Genomic DNA, 11,507 nt, shown 5'->3' with positions numbered 1-11,507 from the left:
GTTTTAAAGGCAACTTTGATGAATGACACAAATTAATGGTCATTCTGATTCATACTCCCATTTATAACTTTTGACCAAGTCAGAAAAGGATGCATTTAATTTGTGGCCTTTTCCAGCTTTAAGCAGAATTTTGTGATCACTTACCTTAAACATTCAACAGAGTTCCATCCAAGTTTCTGGAGTGTTAAGCATACACACAGAAGCACACTCATCCGTCCATATTTCAGTTCAAATTAAAACTTGTAAAAACACATAAATGATTTTTTTTTGTTGCTTCCAAACCATATATATTTTATTCTTCTTCATTTTGCTCTCACCAACAAATTATACACCAAAAAACAAAACAAAAAATCCCACACATTCAACAGTTTATTGTCTATGACATACATCCACCCCCCACATACATACAACCAGCAACAGGCATGACAGGCAAAGATTCACTGCTGACCACCTCACATTCCACTCAGTCACACCACCTGTTCCACAGAAGCACCAAACAACAAGTATCTGTCTAGAAAATGTTCAAAGATGTAAAACCCATTCGGAAACACATCACTGTGGTAAAGGAGGCTTTCAATGGTTCAAGTGCACACCTGCATTTCCTTACCCTCTGCTAACCACAGACTAATAAACTATTCTGAAATCCTGAACACACCATGGATTAAATGAAACCGTAAACCCAATAGTCATTACACATGGAAGAGGTCATCACCTAGCTTTGTTGAAACAGAATGAAACTTCACCAAAGACACTGATCTGAAGTAAAACAGAAAATGAAACTTCCAGTTTTAAAGGCGACAGTACAAAAGGCTTATCCCTGTTCGAAATTTTGTATGAGCCATGTGCACCTACTGCAAAGAAACCAGATAAACCCATCAAGTGAAAAAAACTTCATGAAACCAGCATAAACAATAATAGATTAAAGAGATGATCACGACTAAAGCATTACAATTATATTTCATAACGCAAACCATTTAACAAAAAGGGACATAATGGCAATGCCAACCCCAGCTGTTGTTTTGAGTTTGGTGTCATCCTGAAAATCTCGACAGGAACCCTTAAGGTGCTGTGTGTTTAGCATTGTTGTCTCCATAGTTAGACATGCAAGAAGTATCTGGTATCCCACACCCCCTCCCCCTACTTCCTGTATATGGGAGAATGTTCCCCATTCTTTGGGAAAGCAGTTCTCTGATTTCTCTGCTTGGTGCTTAAGAACATTTTCAGATGAGAATTCTTTCAATAAAAGACAGTTATATGGGAGACTGTTCCCTAATCTTTGGGAGCTGATCCTGATGTGTGATGGAGACTGCTGCTGATCACCAGGGGCTGTATGCATGACACTGCTTGCTTTGGTTGGAAATCCCATTACCCCCCCCTCCCCACCCCCCTTAAAGGAACTAGATAGATGCTGAGCACCTTTGTATCTCTCCTTTTTTTTCCAAGGCTATTTTCTTTTCCAGTACCTTTTTGCTCTTACCCCTTTGTTGGAGATTCTGAGATGGAGATGACAAGACAGTAAGAATCACCCCGAACAGACTACTGGAATCTTTCTTGTATTTGGAAGAGTAAGGAACAACATTGCTATTTGTTCCATGCAGAAAGGATGTTTCTGGGTCTCCAGTTTTCAACATGTGTCTTGCCTACAGACTTCACTAAATAATGAACTAAACCAAAGTATTCGTTGTGTGTACAATCATGCATGTTCTGACCAAAATGAAACTTGGAGCTAATGATGGGGAAAAAATAAATCTGACACTTAAATCTACTGTTTGGTATATATATGCAGTCTACGAAAGTTCTTCCTGGCCTGAGGCTAAAGGAATACAAGAAAAAGTGCTTTTGCAAACCAGACATAAAATTTTCCAAACCAAAGAAAAACAAACCAAAATTTTTTTTTTTAAATAAAAAAAAAAAGGGAGAGAAAAAATGTGCTTAATCTTTGCCTGACCACCCTTGTTCGGAAAATACACAGGTCCGGCACTTACGACCACTGCAAACACTGCTCCTCCTCGTCCACCCCCACCCCCCCTCCCTGCCCCATCCATCACCACCCACACCGCTTCCATTGCCGTCTCCTGTCACTCACCAAAAACAGGTTGGTGCAAAATCCTTTGTTGAACAAATTGTCCATAGTCACATCGGAATGCACTAACTATGCTCTTAACTATACTTGAACCTGCCAGTCAGCCAGGACCTGAACCATCTTGTTCTGTCTGTATTCCATCACACAATACACATACGGATGCGGTACACTCTGACGAATTACAACACAGTTCGGACCCCCATTCAGTAATGGGACACACCACAAACTAGTTTTGATTGGTCTTCAGAACACCTACAGGACAGGACAGTATATTTTCACACAAACATGAACACACAAACACAAGAGCAAAGAAAATGGTTTATCTTCCACCGTTCGTGTTAACCACATCGGATCTTGGTCCACAAGGAGTGTGCCTGTACGTATGTTTGAAAGCTATTTCAATGTGTCTGTTCTATGCAACAGAAGTGCACAAACTACGACAATTGCCTTCAGGTGATATCTGTAAAGCTAAACTTCTGCTGTTCAATGCACATGATCCATGTAACCAACTCTAAAGATTAACAGGCCGAGATACACAGCATGCCATGATCACAGCTAGGTGTATGTCCACGGGGGGCTAGGTGGGGGAGAGAGGAGTGTGGGAGAGAGGATGTGTTGCAAACGTAATATGCTAGGCCAACAAAATTCACAGCCCTACCAATCAGTAAGAAAACAATACAACAGCTTTTGGCTATCCAGCCAATGACAGAGAACACATCTCATTTCTTGTGTTATCAAATCTATGCAATCACACAGCACTATGTTTGTGATTCACATACCATGATTTTCTGCGACTTAAAGGAATTTGTTCAAAAACTGGTTAAAAAAAACCAAAAAAACCCAACAAACCCAAAAGTGAAAATTTGAAACTAAATCAGACTCTTGCGTAGCAAAGTTTATCTCCAACAGTTTTCCTTGAAATTTTCGAATAAAAAATCATGCAGAGTAAGACCTTTGCCTGGGAATCTAATCATGGCAAGATGTATGTTAAGCAAGTTTATGCAAGCTGGAATTCACTCTATAAAACGCTGCAAGTTGTAACAGAATTAAAAAAGGAAGTATGTTATTATGCACACAATAGAGTAGTGGTAACTAACATGACCAACTTCACTCCAGTCACTTCAGTCAACTGTCAGTTTAGTAGTCTCTCAGACACAAGGTACTGGTTAATTAAATAATCCAACCAGCAGTCTCAAAGTTAGACTCATCAAGTGAATGCTTTTGTCATTGCATCAGTAATACAAGATATGTCTCCAAGTTTCAAATCAAAGCAAGCTGCTTATAGCCTAGCAAACCATTGTGAGCATGTACCTGAAGTAGGATTTCATCTCTATAAGATAAACATCCTAACACACAGACTGCGAACTTATCACCCAAACATGGTTCATCATTTTCTGTACACTAAGAAGCACACACCACTGTCCTCGGACAGTTCAGTCCGAAATCATTTGGGGTATAAACAAGCAATAACAGTTAACAGTGTATTCTTATGCTGCACAATTTTAACTACAGTTCACACATCTAAAAACTATCGAAAGTGTTAGAAGATTTATATTCATAATCATCACAAACTGCACATCAGTCTAAAAAATCTACACAGCAGTCAGACAGGACTCTGCATGTACAGACCATACAGGGTCAAAGAAGACTGAGTAACTGTTCATTTCACACACTTCATTGTAACAAATTCCCATTAAAAGTGGTGACTGTGTGTGTTTGTGCATTCATTTGTGTGTTTTCTGTAATTTTGCTGGAATATAACTTGCATTTTGGAATTCTAAGATATACTTGATCTCCATCACCAAACCCTCTACCCCATCCCCGACATCAGCAGAGAAAAAACACACACACACACACATAAATCTCACCATTAAAAGTTCCCCAACTCTTCACTACAGCAAGGTCCACCATTTATTTTTCTCAGTAAAATAAGTTTAATGATCTACTGGCTTACACCCAAAAGGACAAGCTGTTCAGTGCTTGGGTCTTGGCTTTACAATATTCCAAGCAGAATATAATGCAGCGCTTCATAGGCAGTTAGCTCTGAGACATCAAGATAAAAAATTATACACCCCTCCTTCCACATGATGACCAACATCAATACACTGACGAAACTGTTGTTTTGTGAGAGACTGCTGCAGAGCGTGATTTGACGTGGCTTTCCAGGGAGGTGTAGCTAGCTGAGAGGGGATGCGGGGGAGCAATGTGTTCATGTCTCCAGCTAGGCCAGTCTGGCTACAGTAGCAGTCTCCTGACCATCATAAACCGTGCCTTCTTACAAGAAAAAGAAATATCCTTGGCAGCCCACACTTAACCCTTTCGCTGCCAGGAAAATAAAATTGAAGTGAAATCCATTTGCCAGGGTTTTTTCCACAAAAAAACGGGTATAAATTTTCCAAAAATTCTGTGCTCTTTGTTATTGGAGAAAGACCCATAAAAGTATATATTTTCTGGAAGGTAAATGAATAAAGAATACAAAACACACGCTGTTTTCCCATTTTACATATTCTTAGTGACATGCTGTTGTTTTGAAATCAGTGTTTTGTTTTTTGTCACATTTTCAACTTGTTCATTACAAACATTAGTCAGGTAATTTGCACAAAAATATCATATTTTCTGGACAAATGGATATCTGCAAACACAAAATCATACTAGAACAACCATAATATACATATATATATATTTTTTAAGAGATACACAATGCATTGTGACTTTTCCTAGTGATAATATGGATGTGAGGCCACGCTCCCTCAGTCTCCACCCCCCCCCCCCCCCCCCCCTCACAGTCACTTGATCCAGTTCTCATCAGACTGTGTTGGCTGAGTGCCAAGAATATCGCTCACACTGTGCCCTGCTATTAATTCAGTCATGTGCTGTTGTCTGCTAACATTTGTACAGCCGGCATCACTCACTGATGGTCGCATCTTGGCCACTCTCTTGACTGCTCCCTTTATTTTCCATCAAATCGTCCTATAAATGTTCATCACTGTCTTCTCCTTCGAATTTACGCTTCAATTCTTTCTGAGCATCAGCTAAAGGAAGAAATCTTGGTTGATTTAGTTCGTCACGATCGCATGTCTTGAGCACGGCGTCAGTCCGACATTTTGTTGAGCGTGCGAGGAGAGAAGTCAGTCAAACACTGGGACAGTGACCCAACCAAAACGTTCAAATAAAGGACTGCTTCATGATGTAGATGGGGTTTCTAGCTATGAATAGAATCTAGAGAGATTCCCCAGGCTAAAGCTACCACTATTTTTGTCAACGAAGTGAATGCAAACCGGGGAAAAGTCAGAATATTTTGATGACGAGTTATCTCGTCATTGTGGCAGCGAAGCATACATGCTGGCCATGACGAGTTATCTCGTCATATAGGCAGCTTAAGGGTTAATAAAAAAAACCAAATGCCATAAACGTGAGGGAAGCAGCATATCTTTTTTTTTTGTTTTTTGCTGCCCCATCATCTGCACCGTTTCAGTGGCATTACTCCCACGCTCATTTTAGATTCCCCCATACACGGCCACACCCGGGTTCGTCTGTTGCAGTTCCAGCGTTGGCAGTCCACAGGGAACCATCGATGTTAGGTCGCCAGGAGGCCACACACCAGAGGAAACCCTGCTCTGCTGCTGAGTCACTTCAGTGGTGTTCAGTGGTGCCTGTTCTGTTTTAACATACTTAGAACACCACCTACTAAGCCCCCTACTAACGACAATAATGGCTTAGTCACGGAGCCAGACTGAGTGAGCGTCCCTCCCAGAGTGGAGACCGCCACCATGTCCCTCAAACAACAGCCCCCCATAAATCTGCCGACACTGACAGGACTCACCCCAAGCACGGAAGTGGAGGGGTATCGAAACTGAGGTCACCATGAGAGCAGGGCATGCAAGGCCACAGACTCTGAGACTATTTTGTTTATATTGATGACGATGAAGGAGGAGGATGACAATGATGATGACGATGTTGCTATGGAGGTCCATTTTAGTTTGGGACTGCATGACAAGGCTGTACTCTTCGCTTCCTGTCATAATGATATCCCGGCGTTAACCAGGCCCGAGAGATACAGATACTTGCAGCATTGGTCAGGTAATTAGAGCAACACACCCAAAGACGCATCCTTGAAGTGGATGACACTCGACTGTGTGGTCGCAGTCTCCCCATTTAAGCCCACAGCACACTCAACTCTGGGTAGGAGCCGGCCACGGGCCGAAAAACCCACCTCCGCTGGGATTCAAACCTGTGTCCTCCCAGCCGTCAGTCCGCGACGCTAACCACTTCGCCATGGCGACTGGTTGAAGCAGCATAGCTTTGTATTTTGAGGATGCAGGCACTCTCAAATCAAGCAACTAAGATTATAAAGGGAACCACAGTTAGTCATTCTCTACCACTCAGTTAGTTCTGTTTTATTGTTGCTCTGTCTCCTTCATCGAATGATATCTGGTTCTGAATCACTTTTACTCACAGGACAAGGAGAGAAATAAGCACAAACTTAAAGACCAAGGAAGAGTGTTTGAGGGAGGAAGCCAGACAGTGAGAAAGAAAAGGTGTGTCAACATAAAATGCTGAATGTTGTATACAAAATCGTATACTACTTATCAATAGTAATTAATCAAATACCAAGATATTTAAATGCACAAACTACCAACAACCATAAACACCATCATCTTACCCTAAGATGTCAATATGCATTTTATGTGCCTAGGAATTTTAAAAGAAAGGAGATGACACAGCATCTTAAGTATGAATATTTATATACCTAACACAGAAGCAAAATAACCAGCTCTGACACAATAGTGGTTTTTGTTACATCAAAAAGGATACAAATATTTTGCAACAGAGTGGCACAAAAAATAGGGGTGAGAGGAGAGGCATAGGCATTATTCCCAACAGTGCACATGGCATTTTGAGCAACATTATCAGCAAAGGATATCTGACTTCATGTCATGCTGTGCATACTTACTTTTGTATGCCTTACACAAAGGGGTCAGAACATTCTCCATTGAACAGACTTGTATCCTGAACAAAGATAAAATCTAGAGAAAACCAGCTGCTTTGAGAACAACAGAGGCTTACACTCCAAATGAGACACCAACCCTGTGTATATAAACATATGAATAGCTTTCCCTCAAGAACCAAATGACCAGCTGTCCAAACTCTTCCACAGGCACCCACAGTTACATATTTTGCATCTAAGTATTTATCTCGTAGACATATCAAAGCACATTTACACCTTTGTCAGATTCAAAAGCTTGCCAAATGCTTTTCATTAAGATAAATATGTTTATCTTCATCAGCTCTGCAACAGTCAAGAGGCGTGCACACACATACACACATGTACACACACTGTACATTTGATTCCCATCATAAAATATCTCAGACGCTTGCACACTATCATTAGATTATGTTCCAAGTTTGTGGAACACACGTAAAGGAAATAGCCAGCAGACACCCACATTCACATTCACATCGCTGCTTGTCTCTGCAAAATTATTATTTATTTAAAAAAAAAAAAAGAAAAAAAAAGCACTCAGCTATTTCTTTGTCACTGAAATGGAAGGTGGGAGAACACAAACAAGATGAAATATGGCAGGTCATGGGAATTGTCATCCATAGTTCATCATGTCCAGAGAAGAATTTGAAGAGGAGGGACTGCTGCTGGGAAGCTTGAGAGAGTCGTTGACATCTCGCCGGAAAACAGACAGGTTTTGTGTGAATCTGCAATGGAACAACAAACAATTTTAACCAAAAAAACTTTCCACTCGCAAGTTTTGCAACTTTTTTTTTACCCTAACACACAGAGAAAGTATGCACAATGCTTTGGATGGACTAAGTTGCATAACAAGTTAATTAAAAATATCCCTGAAATAGTTGATACATTATTACATGCTAGCAGACAGTGAATGAGTTTTCAGTCAATCCAGTTTTTCCATCATTTTTTTTCTTTGTTGGCTGGTGGCCTAATGTCTCAGGTTTAGTTACATTCTGTATCAAAGAACTCCAGCTTGGTAATCTGCATCATCCATACATCGATAAATGCATTTATTTCATGCCTTCAACTGAAGTGAGTTTATTTTTTAAGACCTGCTACCACTGGGAAAGCAGGCATTTCTAAAACTGATTTCCAGAGTCACAGAAGTTATGGCACAGATCTTATTCTCCACTTTACAGAAACAAAGGAAGAGAAGAACATAACCTGTCAGAAGGCAAACTTGGATCTAAAAATGTCAGCGAACACTTCAGTTGCATCTCTGATAATCCCACTGTTATTCTTGCCATCTGAACCATTATGTAAATCACCAACAGCACCACATGGTAAACATACAGGCAACAAAGAAGACATGGCTGACCAAGCCATAAATCGTGTGAATTTGTCAATGCTCAATAATTTGGGTACTCAGTAACTGAGCCCTCTATTTATCATCCCCACATGATGAAACCTTCCTACAAATACTTCCAGGTCAGAGGTGAGGAAGTGCAGGGAAGAGTCAAGGGAGAGGAGTGTGTTCAAACAGAAAAGGAAGGAAACCTGCCTGTCTCTGTTTTTGGTGAGAAGAGACCGCTCAATTCCTTCCATGAGGTTCTGGAAACACTGGGCCATTGTCTCCTGTTTTTCTGCTGGTTGTGAAGAGATGATGTTCTCCCTGACTTTGTTGAAATACTGAAACCATCAAAACAGAAATGATCTGACTGTGAGGTGGATCCACTACATCATGAATGAGAGAAGACCTGCAATGGAAACATCCATGTAGATATGCAAGCAGTCATGACATACTCTCTCCTTTAACACTGAAGACTAGATGGAAGAATGCTGAACTTTCTAAAAGTATATACTTTCAAAACTCTAACTTCAAGCATCTGTGTTGTAGTGTGTTTGAATCAGTGCTCACATGCAACATGCATTAATGTATCTGTTGTATTCTAAACAAAAGAGAAGGGTTTGCAGTTTGATGAAATTACACCCCTAAAGTCAAAATCCATCAATCACTTGCCAATTCTTGTAAAAGAAAAAATGTAGCCCTTAAAAAGGCAAAGACCACGCCCTTGAAGGCAAACATCCAGACAATACAAGATATATTTTTCTTTCTTTTTTTTTCTCTTCTCCCCCAATCGATTTTGTTCATCCAATTTCTTTTAATTTTTTTTTTTATTATATCAAATGTAGCCCTAAAGACAGTCGAGACCATGCCCGAGAAGGCAAAACACCCAGACAACAACACAAGACATTTTTCTTTTTTTGGATTGAATTTTCTTGATCCATTGCTGCGCTTGAAGATTTCCACAATATCCACATGCATCCAGTATGCACACAAAGCTGAGAAGAGCAGCAGTCCCCCACACAGTCCCTGCAGCAGCAGTGACCAACCAACCCACTCACGTCTTCGTTGAGGAGAATAAGGCCCAGCAGTGGCCGGGACATTGACCACTGGTTGCGACAGTCCTCAAACATGATAATGTTCAGCACGGTGGACAGCATCTGCTGCAGAATTTCTGGGTGCAGCTCCAGGATGCGCAGGAAGGACTCGCTGTTCATCATGCGGTGGTCCCCAGTCTTCTTCTTCTTGCTGGTCAGGCAGCGGAACAGGTATGTGATGATGTTGTCCAGGGTGGCGCAGCAGCCCGTACACACCATCGTGTCTGGGGGAACCACATGTTTTGTATTACTGCCTGTGCTGTGTTAGAGTTTCTTCATATTTTACACTGCTCTCTCTCTCTCTCTCTAAAATAAAAAAAGTGTAAAGAAAATGACTACCATTCATTAAAAAACGCTTTTGAAAACAGGAAAAAGGAAAACATTATCTGTGCACAAAATTGAGCACTTAAAAAAAAGAGGGAAAAGAATGTATGAAATTCAGTACTTTAAAAAAAAACCCCGCAAACAAAAGATCAAGAAACAACAGAACATTTTTATTGGTAAAAGGTTCAAAATGTAAACACACACACACTTGATCCTCACATTGGGCACACACACATACACAACTATGATCCTCAAATTAAAGACACGTCACACTGATGCCACAATGACTTGGTCAGCGTACACTCACACCTTCCCAGCTCTCTATCACAGAAGAATGTAAAGCCTGCATGCAGTGAAGAACAATTCACACCAAGCAAAAAACAGAAAGGAATCTTACCCAGAGCCACAAGCCCCTCAGAAATGGTGGACAGGATGTAGAGAAAGACCTGCGGCTCCAGGCTGGCCACAAAGGTCATGTGGTCCTGAGCCAGGCACTCCAACAGACCGTAGTAGTTCTGACTCAACTTGGGGTAATCCTGCACACGCACATACAGTGACCCACACACCCATCAGCCATTGATGTCATCATCAATCCTGCAGATAGGATTTACACATTCACAGTTACAATGTTCTGGGCTTCATATACTGACAAATGTCAAGATAGTATGTATTTGTCTTTAGTGGTCTTTAAAACCAGGATAAACTTTTTCTATTGTAAGTAAAGGGTATGGCTGAATTTCATAAACAAGACTGTGTCCAACCTTCCATTTGCTTCACAAATTTATAACATAAAAAACAAGAGATACCAACAACAAACACAAAAAATCTTGCAGATTCACCCTCTACATACAACAAATTTTCTAAAACCTATCAACAGCGACAAGATGAAGACTCAAGAACGTACCAGGAGGTCACTCTGTGGAATGGACAGCAGCAGTTTGACAAACATGCCCAGCACGTTGTCCAGGGCTGCATCTCCGTACAGATGAAAGACACCAAAATTGACATAGTTGCCACACAAAGCTGCCTTGAGCATGGCGAAGCACACCGAGATTCCTTTCAATGTACAGGCACAAAGTCAAGGAAACAAATACTGGGAATAACTTGTTTTCTTAACTAAATGGTGTTAGATGCAAAGCTACCTCTGAAAATAACGTTGGCTGCCTACATGGCTGGGTAGAAAACTGTCTTTCACATAAAAGCCTTCTTGTAAATATGACAACCCACACAAGCAGATGTAGATGACAATGCTCAGTGATACCAAAACAAAAAATCAGTTATAAAAAGGAAATTTTCTATCTAAAATTTTTATTTGTGATTTCTAAACCAATAAACAAAACTGAAACACCTCCCTGTTCTTTTTTTCTTTTCATTTAAAGAATGAATTTATTTAGACGTACGTTTTGCATCAATAAAATTGCTCAAATCAGATCTTAACAGGATGGGTTTTAATACTTATGCATATTAGAACGTTAGTCTGAAAAAAAAAAGGTTCATTAAGTGTTAACTTTATGATTTTAGTAAGCCTTATTGATAACTGATAATCGCTTCTGAAAAAGATGAAATTCCAAATTATCATTCTGCCATGTTTGATTCCTCTTTCATGAACAGTTGGTGAGAAAATGCCAACAAAAAACTTACCACATACACAATCTGTCCTGGTGACAGAATTGACTCACATGGTTTACATTCAGT

At 40.4% G+C, this 11,507-nt stretch overlaps 1 protein-coding gene across 1 annotated transcript in view; it reads right to left on the bottom strand.

Annotated features, from left to right (window-relative positions):
* Positions 1-356: 356 nt before the first annotated feature.
* LOC143301124 (exportin-7-like) overlaps positions 357-11,507 on the bottom strand; it is a 39,531-nt gene continuing 28,380 nt past the window's right edge. The window contains exons 25-29 of the mRNA XM_076615182.1: positions 10,717-10,876; positions 10,210-10,348; positions 9,453-9,712; positions 8,608-8,735; positions 357-7,792 (exon numbers count right to left, since the gene is read on the bottom strand). Of these exons, the coding sequence (XP_076471297.1) occupies positions 7,681-7,792; positions 8,608-8,735; positions 9,453-9,712; positions 10,210-10,348; positions 10,717-10,876 (799 nt within the window). The 3' untranslated portion in view covers positions 357-7,680. The remainder of the gene's footprint in view (positions 7,793-8,607; positions 8,736-9,452; positions 9,713-10,209; positions 10,349-10,716; positions 10,877-11,507) is intronic.

This window comes from Babylonia areolata, chromosome 2 (assembly GCF_041734735.1).
Source record: "Babylonia areolata isolate BAREFJ2019XMU chromosome 2, ASM4173473v1, whole genome shotgun sequence".
Taxonomy (NCBI): Eukaryota; Metazoa; Mollusca; class Gastropoda; order Neogastropoda; family Buccinidae; genus Babylonia; species Babylonia areolata.
Note: the sequence above shows the minus strand (reverse complement) of the source record. Positions and strands in the feature narration are given on the sequence as shown.